The following is a 13,354-nucleotide window of genomic DNA, read 5'->3' as shown; positions in this document are numbered from 1 at the left end:
ACCTGATTGGGAATTGAATCAGCGACCTTTCATTTTGCAGGCTGGCGCTCAATTTACTGCGCCACACCAGCCAGGGCACAAAATTTATATCTTAATTATTACTTCACCTTACAGAGCATACACATTCCTTTTTTTCTTCTTTGTCTTACCTGGTTCATTTCACATTTTCTTTATAGGCACTAGAACAGCTAATAATTGTTTTAATATTTTTAGGGTTTTCAAGGACCACGCCAAGTGCCAAAGAAAATGGTCGTTATGGAGAATGGTGAATCTGCTGCGTCACTGGAGACTGCAGACCCTGGCCTTGTTTTTCTTTCTCCGTTCTTGCGCGCACCTCCTCTGTTCTCAGGTGTTGGCGAGAAAGACGTGAGCAGTGTTCTGGCAGACTCCAAGGACACTGCCGTCTACAAGGGCAGAGGGCGACGTGGCCCCTCTCCCTCTCCAGCTGGCTCGGCCCCGTCCTTCAGGGGTAGCCCAGAGGTGCTGTGGGGAGAGGAGTACTCCGCTTCTTTGCCGGCCAGGGAGCCCACGGAAGGAGGTAGCTTGGCCCCTCACTGTTCAGGAGCTGCGCAGAACGTCAGGAGCAAAGCACAGATCCTAGCTCTTCTGAGGCCCAAATCAACTAGTACATGCAAAGAGGTGAATCCTGTGATGACAGGACACTCCCCTTGGGAGCAGACACAAGGAAGTTTAAAGATTCCCACTAAACCCAAGTGCTTTGCTGAACAGGAAGAGCTGGCTGAGGGGAGCACACAAAGCTTACAGCACCAGCGGCCATCAGAAAGCACTACGAGAAGTAAAAGCCGGTGGGCCGTGTATTTATCCTCACACAGTTCACCTGCTCATTCCTCTACTGTTGAGGGAAGTGATCTGGAAAGGAAACCCAAGGCTCCGGGAGAGAACGTAAATTTAAATTTGAGAGACCTTTTGGTACAAAAAAGGATACAGTTCTTAGAAACAGATGCTGAAAATGGGAAAAAGTATAATAAAGACAAGCTGATAGACAATACTGATCCATTCTGGAATCAGGAAGCAATATTAGAAATTCCTTCATTCTGTGAAAGCAGCAGCTTACCTGTTACCTGTGGCAATGTGGAAAATGATGGCATAGTATCAAAATCTGACATTCAGGAAAATGTTAAAATACCTGTTCATCAAAGCGACCAGATGTGCGCAAAAGGCTCCCTTAGAGAAAATGGTCAGGAGGTGAATGCATGTGGAGTGCCAGAGAAAGGCTCTGAACACACGGTGTCTTACCTGCCCCAGGCTGACCATCTACAAATGGAATCTTCACTAAGGAGCAATTCTAGGATCTCTGATGCTATTACCGACATGTTTTCTAGAAGGAATGCTGATTGTGAAAGTCTTAATATTCATGAACCCATGAGGAATGTAACACAACCGGTTTTGGAGGTAAATTTTAATCTGAGCAATTTTGAAACGAGCGACACTGAGGAGGAATCCCAGGAAAGCAACGGACTGCCCCAGGATCCAGGGGGCGGCGGGGAGGAAGCCTTGGCCGGTGACTGCGCTTCGGGAGTTCAGAGGAAAGGTGAGGCTGGGCGCTGTGGAGGAGGAGGTGGCGGTGCACCTCTGTCTCTCTTAACGCCTGCTGGGGGTGAGCCTGCAGGGACACTTCCTACCAAAGAGATTCTGCCGCCACGGCTCTGGGGCAACGCTGCGCCCCTTGGAGGTGGAGTAGCAGGGTGGGGTGACCCCACTGTGGAGCGGACCGATGGTGTGTACATGAGTGATGAAGATGTGAATACACCCATCCAGACAGCCCAAAGTACCTGCTGTTTTGCTTCACTCCCAAATAAACCTAAAGGTAAAAACTCAGATTTACATAGTCCTCACTTTTTAAACACAGACACTAATCAGATTCCTGCAAGCAGCCTCTTTTCAGAGCAGACTCATCATCAGCCTTTTATTACGGGAAGTGACCTAGATGAAAACAATGACCAGGTTTTACCGTCAACCTCTGGCAGTGACCACGGTATCCAGCTATTAGCTGCCAGTCAGAGTCATGCTGAAGGGTGCGTCGGTCTTGATAAATCAGACTCCCAAGTTTCCAATTCTTTGTTTTACCCTCTGGGAAAAAAGCAACCTATTCCCAAAGACACAGAAGCACGTATTCCTGAATCTGAAGATGTGGAAGGGATTCCTAGTTTAACCCGTGACCACACTGAAGGAGGTACTGCTGGAGAAAATAGACGGTGCTGGAAGAGTCCTAGGAATTCTTCAGAACCTTCTGGATTAGTCAATAGCCTTTCCCTTTTAAAGTCGTTGTCTGAACACACTACGGCTTTAGAAAGCTTGGAAATACTGAAAAAGACAAATGCTGCCTTCAAACCCCATGGAATGCTGCGGACACACGGGCCAGGGGACAGCCCTGAAGGTGAGAATGGCATGTCTGTTTTGGATTGTTCTCTAGCGTTCCAGGACGAGACGATGCTTGCTCTGGAGGCTATGTTAGAGGATCACGTTGGAGGTGGTATTTCAGTAGGTGATACACATGCTTGGTGAAATCACTTCCTGCAGAGGATCATGCAGCGAGAAGTGAGTCTCCCTGCTTGCCCAGGCCTCAGCCCACTCCCCAGTCGGCACAGTTTTATTTCTTATTTCATTCAGTTTTAGACATAGGTTTCAAAATGTCTTAGAGCGCTGCTACATGTATGATAAGTGAAATCACTGGGTTTTGTTCATTACAGCCGGGAAGCCATTGACTACAGGAATTTCACAAGCTGTTCCAAGGTCTCCTCACCTGAACCAGGAGTCTCAACAGGTACATTCCTTTCTCTATCACTGTATGCGTTTTTTTGTTTTGATGTAGAATGTCCTGTAGTTTGGAATGAGGCTATAAAAATAGAGGGTCCCAAGCTGTCCAGTGTCATGACGCCACCTCTTATCTCAGGTGTATTTTGATCCCTCAGCCGAAAGGAACGCCTAGCAGTTCCACCCCCTGAGCAGTTAGTGGCTGAACGACTGAAATAGTAGCTATTTTTCTGAGCTTTGTTGGGGCATAATGGACATGTAACATTGTATTTGTTTAAGGAATACAGTGTAACATGATACAGTGTACATTGTGAAATGATTACATGAACATTTAATTTTTAAAGGAACACTGTTAGTGATGGGATGTGTGGACTAGCTTCTCAAACCTGGGAGTAGATGAGATTTCTGTTCCATGTTGATTCTCCCACGCGAGCAGCTTTTTATAGTGTTTCTGGAAACGCAGCCTCTCAGGACGCGGAGCCACTGAGAGAGACGACCTGAGAGTGCGGCTGCCCTGAGCGCGACTGGCTCAGGGTCTGGCCCGCCAGGAGCCACTGGTCGTGCTTCCCTCGGCCACGGAACATCCCGCAGGCGCAGGGCGCCTCGCCGCCAGTGTGGGAGCGTGGCGGTAACAGAAAAGATAACGGTGCTAATGGGACGCACTGAGATTCTGGAGTAAGTCACCTAGGTGAGCGCCTCTCCGTGGGGGCGCAGCGCATTCGGAGGGACAGCAGTCCCCTGCGCGGCGCGGTGCTGCCCAGCAGCCATGCTGAGGGCGCCAGGTTCAGGGTTCCGTTTGCCCGTTGGTGCCTCACCCTGGTTTCCTTGCTACTGCTCTTTTGGGTTTTTTTCTCTTATTCTTGATTTTTTCCTCCCTTTTTTAAATACAGAAAAAGGTTAGGAAAAAATAAAACTGTCACTCAGACAATTATTAACTTTTCCAACTTTTTTCGCCCATTTTTAAAAATAAGGTGAGGTTGATGGGTACAAATAATTTTACATCCTTTCCCTTTCCCTTTAATGTCATGTTGTATTTTCTCACATTATTAACCCTCTGAGTTCCATGCATAATTGCTAAAATTTGTGTGAGAAATGCCAGGCTATTTTGCTGAGTTTATGGAAAATGTCTATAAAAACATTATTATTCATAACAATTTGCTGAAAATTTCACGACATATAGTAAATACACTCTTCTTTTGTAAGCAGTGTTCTTTGACGCAATTTAGCAAAAAATTTATTGTGTTAAAAATTATAGCAATAATTTTAGAAAAAATAAATTCTTTCCTTCAATATGGCTTTTAAACTATAATATATGGCATAATATAAAACCTATGATTATAATTTGAAAAAAATACAACATGGGTAACAAGCAGGAAGTATGCCAAATATTGCAAAATTTTTTGGAAAAAAAAAGAAAACTTCATAATGTACAAAAAAAATGAACACAAACGGCATTCACACTAGAGACATATATCAGTAGATATCAACAGTGAAAAACAGTTTATGAACAAAATGCTAATGCTATGCTGTGAAGCAATGAAAATGTCCATTAGCAAAAGCTTCCTTATGCACACTGCATAGAGTTTCGATGATTATAGCAAAGATAAATTAAAAGGACCATTTAAAATGTAAGTAAAAATTATAACAATATGTCAGTATTTGAACAGCGTGAAAGTTTGAAATTTGGATCAACATGAGAAAAAGTTATATCAATATATAACCTAAGGTACAAAAAGAGAACAAAACATAAAATACGAATTATTCTGTTGTTATTTACATTTATAGCCATCGAAAAAGTCGCTGGGAGGGACGTGGGCACTTTTAGGAAAATTTGTCAGCATCACTCACAGCGACGTTCGCACTCAGAGGGTTAAAAACTTAATATTTTCAAAGGTTATTTCTTTCATCTTGTACATACACTTTGCTTTGGCAAACAGTTCGCTAATTTTGAAGATTTTAATTATTTCCAGTGTTTTTCTATATAAGTAAAATGTGAGTAAATGTTTTTACACATAAATCATTGCTTACATTTATGTTATTTTCTTGGATTGGATCCCTGGAAGTGTTGACTACCGTAAAGGCTAAGAACAACTTCCTTAGTTTCTTGATATAAATTGTCAAATCTAAATACTTGACTGTTTACAAGATGGATACTTATTTCTCTCCATAGTCACCAGTACCTGAAGTTTTTGCAATGTGAAAGTAGTGTTTAATCAACATTTAGTTTGTGTTTCTTTGATTATTATGGTGTTCTTCCTTTTATGTCTATAAAAGTTTGTCATTTTGTAACTTACTGTTGCCCCTGGTTTCCCTCACCTTAGTGTTCTGCGTCATCGCTGATGGAAGAAAGTGGAGCTGAGGCGGGGGAACCACTGCAGTCTTGGCAGGCGAGTTAACTGTGATGTAGCTGGGAGTTGCACTTGGGCCTGGGGGCGTGCCCTGTAACTCATGTCTGCGTTCCGCACCGCCAGTCCGCAGGTCATCTGTGACTGGTTACCCCGCCATATTCCTTTAGCTGTCTTCCGTTTGAATGTCCTCTGTGGGCTACAGGATCAAACTTGCGAGCATCCCTGACCCGCGGATTGTCATTGCCGGCAGCAGCTGCTGTCCTAGCTCCCCTGCCTGAAACAGAGCAGGACAGACCATCCGTGTTGTGGTGACTCAGTCTTTTGTCACCACAACAATAAAATCAAACAGCGGCTGCATCATTTAGCTTACAGATGATCACAGTCTTGCTGGGTTGTTTCCACTGGAAAAATAGGGCTTAACCTTTTCCAAGGACAGTTCCCACCAAGTATAAACTGCAGCAGACCCATCACTGTGTTTTCCTCCAGAATGCATTGCCATTTAAAATAAATGTCACTGTTATTTTAACAAAATCTATTGTGATCTCACAGTAATGAAGGTTTCACAGTCTTTCAAATCAAACTTTTAATCTTTTTAGCATTAATATAGGAGTACATTTGTATTTTTACGGTGACTTTACTGTCTTTAAATGAAAATGACTGGTTGTTGCTGACATCTTGTCTTTTTTGGTTGCTAGATGATTCATTCTTTAAATAAACTTCCACTGTTAACAGTTTCTCCTCCTTTCATTTCTTACTGGTTTGTGAATTAAATAATCCTCATTAACATCAGCATTAGGTCTGACGGGTGATTTATAACGTCCCCAATAATTTTTTTCTCATGTTAAAAGACTCAATTAGTTTCTGGACTAGAATTTTGTAACGAGTGTGAGGCCAGCCGCGCGCGCCTTCTGTGCTGGGGCGCGGCTCTGCGGGCAGCTCTCGCCATCCAGGGCGAAGGAGGCGGGTAGAGGAGATGGGTGCTCAAAGGGAACCCGACTTGCAGTTACAGAGTATTTTCTCACGAAACTCATGCCCATATTACTGCTATTTTATTCTAGTTCTTTTCCTTGGGAAGTGAAGAAGAGCCCGCTTTTCCAGCTGTTCCTCCTAAACAAATAGAGAGAAAAACCTGGGACCCTCAGGTAAAATGTGTGAAGCACATTGATTTTCTAACTCAGTGAGTTTTCCTGCTGTTTTTTACACAACCATCGAGTGTTCCTAGCAGGAGGTCGGGGAGCAGAAGGAGTTCTCCTGGTTTTAAGAACAAGTGAAACGAGACTCCTACCTGTTTTAGGTCTCAAGTCCCCTCTGTTAATGGTGAGGGTCCCCGGGGGTTGGTCGTGGAGGGTGCGCAGTGCAGCTAATGAGGGCTCCTCACAGCCTGGGTCAGACACAGTGTCCCCATGTCCACAGTCTCAGCCCGCGGGGGCGCCACTCTGTGACAGCGGCACCCCAGTGCCTGGCTGTGGTTGCCTACAGCCCAGCAGCCTCAGGGCGGGGACGGCAGCATCCTGGAAGACACGTTTGTGTGCGCGTGGGGGCGTGGCTTCCAGGCCAGCTGAGCAGAGATGCCCTACTGGAAACAGGCGAGACTTTTACATGGAAATGTTTCAAATTTAGAATAATGTTTTCAGCTAAAGTTCTGTAGAAGGGGCATTACAGACTTGACTTTCCTTTCAAATCTGGGATTGAGAATATTCATTTCTAATCAAGAGACTATTTAGATCATGCGTTGCTGCTGCCTCTTGGCTCCTTGATCAGGTAGAAACACATTCCTCCTCTAGGTGCAGCCCGTTGGTTCTGATACTGTCCTGGCAAGCCACCCTGTGTGGTTAGAAGTTCCGGGACCCTCCAGGGAGTAGCCGAGAAAGCCACCGGGGCCTGGGAGCCTCCACCTGAGGAGGAAGCCCCCTCTGAGCTGCCTCTGTGGCGGGGGTGGGGGGTGGGGGTGGGCTGCACTGGCCTTTGCTCTTGGGCGATGGGACAGATCAGAGCCCACCGCCCCTCGCAGTGGAGCCAGTGCTCACGGGACTCAGAGGACAAGGCTCCCTGTGCTCCTTCTGCCTGCATGGCCCCTGTGCCAGCGGGGACTGGGGTGGCCCTCGGGGCCCCAGTGAAGCAGAGGCCCGCCCTCAGCACTTGCAGAGGAGCTGGTTCTCGGGGTGGTGACTGCAGGCCTGCCCCGGGACATCGAGGACGTGCGCTAAGGCTGGGGAAGGGGCCACTGGGAGGGTCCCGCGCTCTTAAGCTCGCGGTTACTGCAGTACGTGTGCTCGTCACAGAAGATTCACACCTACCACTGCCGAGCTGGAGCTCGGCCGGATCGGGGCACCAGAGTTACCTCTGACGCGTTTGAGGACACCAGGGCCTCCTGGGTTCGGCATTAGTCCCCTCATAATTACTTACGTTAGGGAATCCTTAGTAGGAAGCTGAATGGTGAATTCTTCTCTGTGTATATGCACATTGTGCGGGTGTCTGTCAATATACACTCATGCAGCGCTCATTTCTAATCACCTGCAGCCCGTCGAGGTTCAAGGCCATCCAGTGCGAGGATCGGCAGCTGGCGCTGTGGCGGTCAGAGGGCGCAGCTCCCAGCCGGCCTGCGCTCCGGCCCCAGGCCCCCTCCAGCAGGACAGCCGCGTGGCCGGGCTGCCGAGCGCGGGTCCACAGGCTGCCTTCCTGCAGGTAACAGTTTCTCTATGGCTGTGTCCGGCCAGATCATTCTCTTGGTGCCAGTGCTAAACTTTGTAAAGGGAGTTTACCAAAATTTTTGTATGGCTGTAAATCAAAAGGACTTTAGTAACTTGACAAACAACATCTGAAATCAAACCACATAAGGCAAAAATATTTTATTTGAAAGAATTACTGCTTTCTTAGGATCAGGAATTTAAAGGATTTCTTTTCACTCCAGAGAAGACTAGGAATCTGTGACAAGAGCATATAGGCAGGTCGCACATAGACAGCTTTTCCCCTTCGGTATGACACAGAGCTCTCATTGCCACCAGATGGAAGTCCTGCAGAGAGAGTGACATTTATGTCTTTGAAACAGTGTTTCTTAAAGAGATGTTAAAATCTCCCATTTGATGAAGCCATAATGCACATGCAGGATCAGCACACAGCTCGGTGATGACCACTGAGCAAACCACCCTTGGGAAACAGCGTTCCCAGAGGCTCCCCTCTCCCCGGTTTTGCTTTTAAACTTGGGCATTCTGGGCCGTATCTTGTGCCTTTTGTTCAGCCTGGCCACCTTAAAACTCGCCCCTGCTGTTGCCTGCGGCTGCCGGTGGTCTTTTCCGTTGCGGGGTGTGGTTCGTCGTATGAATACGCCCCCCTGAACTGGCAGCATTGTTTGCATTTGGGCTGCTACAGCCGATGCCACTGCAGACATGTGCGTGCTGGCATGAACTTGGGTTCACGTGCTGTGCTTCTGTAGGTTACGCACCAGCAGCAGGATCAGCAGCCGTCACCTTGAGGAGACAAGGCCCGCTGCTTCCCCAGACGGCAGTGCTCCGCTTCCACCTGCTGGGCTCTCCGGCAGAGGGGACTTGGTTGGACTTTCTCCGATCGCCCAGCGCACACTCTTTCCCCTCCTCCGTACGGGTTGTGGTGCAGGGTTACCGTTGCTACTTACTGTCCTTAAGAACAGAGACGTGTGTTTCTCGTTGCCTGTGTTTTTGGAGAAAAGGGTACATTAGAGAGTTGCTCTGTATTGGAAAAGAAACTTGTGGCCACTGCTCTCCTCCTAATTGTTTTCACTGTCATCACGTCACGTGTACATCCTGAGTTTGTAAGAACTATTCCCAGTGACGACCTACCAACAGAGGGGAGCATCTCTGGAATCTGTGCAACAGATTTCCCAGGGCTGGCAGTCTCAGAACTTTAAAAGTACCGTTTCACGCAGCTCTAAGCTTCTATCACCGACTGCAGAAGCACCGCTGCGCACCACTTAGGCAGGCGCCATTGCTGACAGGGTGCCGCGCTTCGTCGCCGAGACCCAAGCCTTTATTAAGCACACGGTCCTACCATTCTTAGTATAGCTGAGTGGTGTGGCGTTTACTCGCAGTGGGATAGCCAGGTGCAGAACTCTCCCCCTCCACTTAGACTTTTCATGTCACATGGATTGAAAGAAGTCTTGGATTGGCATGGGCGTGGATTCCTCCCGTGCACCATGCTGCTGTGCCTCTTGCCTTTCTGTGAACACAGTACTTTTTTGTTCGATGCTGAATCCAATGCAATCTTTCTGAAGACCTATAATCAGCAGAATCACCTAACAGGTGCTGCGAGCAATGCACAGCTCATACTGAAGCAAGTGCTCTGTGGCCTGACTGCACACACATGGGCTCCCGCAGTTGCTTGTGCAGTAGGTGTGAACACGTCACTCCTGCTTCCACGCTGTTGCCATGTAAGACGTGATTCATGAGAACTGATGACATATACTGTGCTCTGCCCTCCCTGAATGGTTCTTCGAATTGTTTCTCTTTTTCTGTCTCAAATGATAACCACAAACTATACTATGTGTGTAAATATAGAAAGCTATAGATGTGATCACACTTTTTCTTCTTTCCAAATAAACTGTTCAGTGGGTCTGTTTTCTAGTTCCCAGATGAAGAAACCTTTCCAAAAGGTGGGGATAGCTTTACTATTGAAGACAGTTTTCAAATGGTAGCTGAGTTTCATAAGGACTCAATTGAAAATTATTGTAAGTAAATTATAAATATGAGTTACATTAAAAAGTTATTTGACATTGAACAAACAGTTATGTAAAGATCTTTGCTTTTCTTTCCCCACAGCAACTTTAGATTTTTCTCCTAAAGATTCACAACTTTCATATCATTATTTGGACTATAATTTTAAATCAGAGAGGATTTCATGGGAAGCAAATAAGGTATAATATTTAAAAAGTTTTAATAGTTGGGAGTAAAATGTTTTGTTAGTTTCTAAAAAAGGAATCTTTTAAAAACTAAAACTGAAAATATTAAGACTGGACGATTCTTTAATATGATCAAGAAAGTTTACCAGCAGCCAACTAACATTATTTTAGTGCTGAGATAGAAGAGTAATTTGTTAGAATAGATAGAATGCTAGTGAGTGCTGTCTTTGTTACTTGAAGATATTTTGACTTTTGCAATATGACATGAAATGAAAAGCATACATAACTAGAAGCTAAGAAATAGAATTGAAATAATCAATTAAAAATGAGAAGAACTTTATAAAGGAGTTGAACAAAATTGATCGCTTTCCTAAACCAATTAGAAAAATTAATAGGAAGAGTCCCAGCAGTAGTAGCAAAGGCTGTGCGTGGCGTAGGCATGATCTTAATCAGAAGCGTGGGAGACTGTGAAATAGACTGTGACTCTTACTGTGAAGTGTAAGATGCTTGAGTAAATAGGAACTCAACAGTGTCCACGCACACCTCCTGGTGGTCGGGACTCGTAAACACAGGTGTCGGTGATGGATGAGGCAGGCATGACACGGCCCCCAAAGGCCTGCAGGGGACCCAGGTACCAGCCAGCTGAGTGCTGCCTGTACAGCTGGGGAGTTGCTTCCGGGCGGGCAGGGGGTGGCTCCCGCTGTGGGGAGGCCGGGCCCTGAGATCGCAGAGCGGGGTGGGTGGGTGGAGAAAGCTGGGCTGTATGGGTGAGAGGGAGCATGGTCATTAGCTGAGGTTGGGACAGTGAGCAGCGGGACCAGGCGCAGCAAGTGCTTCCCGTGGATGGTGTCACTGAAGGGGTTTCGGCAGAAAGGCATGTGGCCGAGTTTATGTTGCTGGGGGTCTCACTGTGGACAAGGGAAGGGTGTGTGGGGGTAGGGAAACCGGCAAAGAGGAGCCCTGGATGGTGGTGGCCGGAAGCAGGGGTGTGGCTCAGTAAGGAGGGGAAGTGTGGAGGTGGCTGCACTGGGTGTCATGGGATGGGGCAGAAAAGGGAGAGGGAGGCCCCTCACTGCTGGGGGCGGACTCTTGGTGGTGGTCCCGGGTGGAGAAAGATGCGGGGGCGTGCAGTCAGCTCCGCCGCCAGCGCCGTGTACCCAGCACATCGCAGTTCCGGGGCTGTTCAGTGCCAGAGCCAGGTTCCAGCTGATGCATTTTCTCAGGGGGACTCTGGCCGGCAGATGGCTGCCTTCTCCCTGTCCTCCCATGGCCTTTCCTTGTGTGCGGATCAGGGACCCTCCCTCAGCCTGTGGATTCCCATGGCCTTTGTTATCTCTTAAAGGCCCTGTTTCCAAATACACTAACACTTGGGGATTCAATGTCACTTTTCAGGGGAGCACACTTCAGTCATACTAGATTTTTAAGGTGATTGATTTCTGGAAGCAGCAGCAAAATTAAAGGCTTCAGGGAGAATAACAGTACTACGACTGTTGAGGTCTGGAACCTGTCAGAAACCGTCACTTATTTGGGGGCAGTATCTTGAGGTTTGGATCAGCTACAGGTCAACTAGACCTGAGGGCGGAACAGAAGCTGCTCACTCCTGGGGTCTTCCTGCTCCAAACACGATGTCTCCACCTGAGCCCCTCAAACTGGGAATTGATCTTCAGAACCAAATTTCCTATAACCCAGATCGATTCAGATCAGAATCTGGCATGCTTCAAAAACAACAGGTTCTAGGTTCTGTGTTTCACTTCCTACTGCTTTCTTTGAGTAGCAAACAGCTGATTAGTAAGTACTGAGTACATGGCTTCAGCGGCAACAGCAAATTCACCTGCACAGGAGACAGCCGTGCAAGGGAGAGCGTAAACGGTGGGCGACCCTCAGAAACTGGCCTTTCGGGCCGTCGCGTAGAAATGCAAAATCACTCAGAGGACAGATCTTAAAGAAGGCCTGTCCTCTTGTTAGTCCATATGAATAAGTCTGTGGTGTCTGGAATCTGTAGAATTGTCTGAAACATCAACTTCTAACGTGACCCATTGGCACAAAACTATGGCTTTTAAAGAAATTGGATGGACTTGGTGAGGATCTTGTCTCCTTCCAAACCAATTTCTCTTAACAAATACCAGCATCAGAAGCACAGGGAGCGGCAGCCGTGCTGAACGGCACAGCCTGAAAGTTGGCAGGTTTCCCCTGGAGCCCCACGGAGCGTGTCCTGGGCGCTCTGCCACCACTGGCTTGGGTCTACTCACAGTACTCTTAGGGTCGTTGCAGAGCTTCTCGAAAAAAAATGTGAAGCCTGTCTCAGTGCAAAAATGGGTGACCCGTGGTTCAGGATTCCCAGGACTCGGGCCTTCCTCACCTGGGTCCCACAGAAGTCCCCACTGTTGTTGATTTTGGTGACTTATTCTGTCCTGTTCCTTTTGGGGGATTCTGCTCACTGTGGCCCTACCTAATCTGCTTGCAGTCATGTTTACAACATGGGTCACTAGAGTTCACTCAAACGGGAAAATGCAGTAGGGAGATTTCGATCTGTGACTTAGTTTCTACTTTCTGGATAGGTGATGTCATTAGAGCAAAAGCTTGCAACATTAAGCCCTATGTCTACTTTTTCTCTGGACTTGGGAGATGAAGACTTCGAACTAGAATTGTCTGAGGAATCCCTGAGAGCCAGAACTTTACCGGGTGAGCATCCATTTCTCCACTTGGAGAGGTGTTCGTATTCCTCTTAACATCCTTCTGTTGGTGTAAGTTTTTTATTTGAGAGATTGTTCTCCCTTCCCTCTGGCTCTAATTCTTCCACTCAGCTCCTCCGCCCCCACCACCGTGACCCTGATCTGGCCCCCGTGTCCCCTCCCTCCCAGAGGGTGGCTGGTCCACACCATCGTTTAACTGGCGTAACCCCCGTTTGCCCCTTTCTGCTCTGGGGTCCTGCAGTATTGGCTGGCTCTTCTGCCGCTGCTACCCCGGCTGCATGCTCAGGCCCTGTCCCTGCATCCTGGCTTCCCTACAAGCAACGTCCTGCTTCTTGAGGAGTCTGCTTCCTGTAGGCTCCTGCCACTAAGCTTCCCTCTCCCTGCAATCTCCTCAGTGTGTCTCCCCTGATCCCAAAGTCAGTTGGATGAGGAGTAGCGTTGCAAGCAGTTCTTGTCCTAGGTGGGCGATGGAAAGAGAGCTTGGCGAGTGCGTGGCTGTCCGGGCGGGGCCAGGGCCGGAGCTGGGCATGTGGTCGGTGGACGAAGCAGCGGGGGAGGGTCAGTGTGGGCGGTGGGATGTCTGAGACAGGCAAGGGGACGCTGGAGTGACAGCCGCCTTCCCAGTCGCACTGAGGGTCTGCTCTTCGCTGAGGCTCTGACCTCTGGCT

General features: G+C 47.7%; 1 protein-coding gene across 1 annotated transcript in view; it reads left to right on the top strand.

Moving 5' to 3' along the window:
• ZGRF1 (zinc finger GRF-type containing 1) overlaps positions 1-13,354 on the top strand; it is a 43,048-nt gene that overhangs the window by 4,402 nt on the left and 25,292 nt on the right. The window contains exons 5-10 of the mRNA XM_090288995.1: positions 214-2,398; positions 2,712-2,785; positions 5,097-5,162; positions 6,182-6,265; positions 7,644-7,808; positions 12,552-12,675. Coding sequence (XP_090145121.1) covers positions 214-2,398; positions 2,712-2,785; positions 5,097-5,162; positions 6,182-6,265; positions 7,644-7,808; positions 12,552-12,675 — 2,698 coding nt within the window. The remainder of the gene's footprint in view (positions 1-213; positions 2,399-2,711; positions 2,786-5,096; positions 5,163-6,181; positions 6,266-7,643; positions 7,809-12,551; positions 12,676-13,354) is intronic.

The sequence above is a fragment of the Furipterus horrens genome, unplaced genomic scaffold (genome assembly GCF_987537825.1).
Source record: "Furipterus horrens unplaced genomic scaffold, mFurHor1.1.pri manual_scaffold_10, whole genome shotgun sequence".
Taxonomy (NCBI): domain Eukaryota; kingdom Metazoa; phylum Chordata; class Mammalia; order Chiroptera; family Furipteridae; genus Furipterus; species Furipterus horrens.
This window is presented reverse-complemented; position numbering and strand designations above follow the sequence as displayed.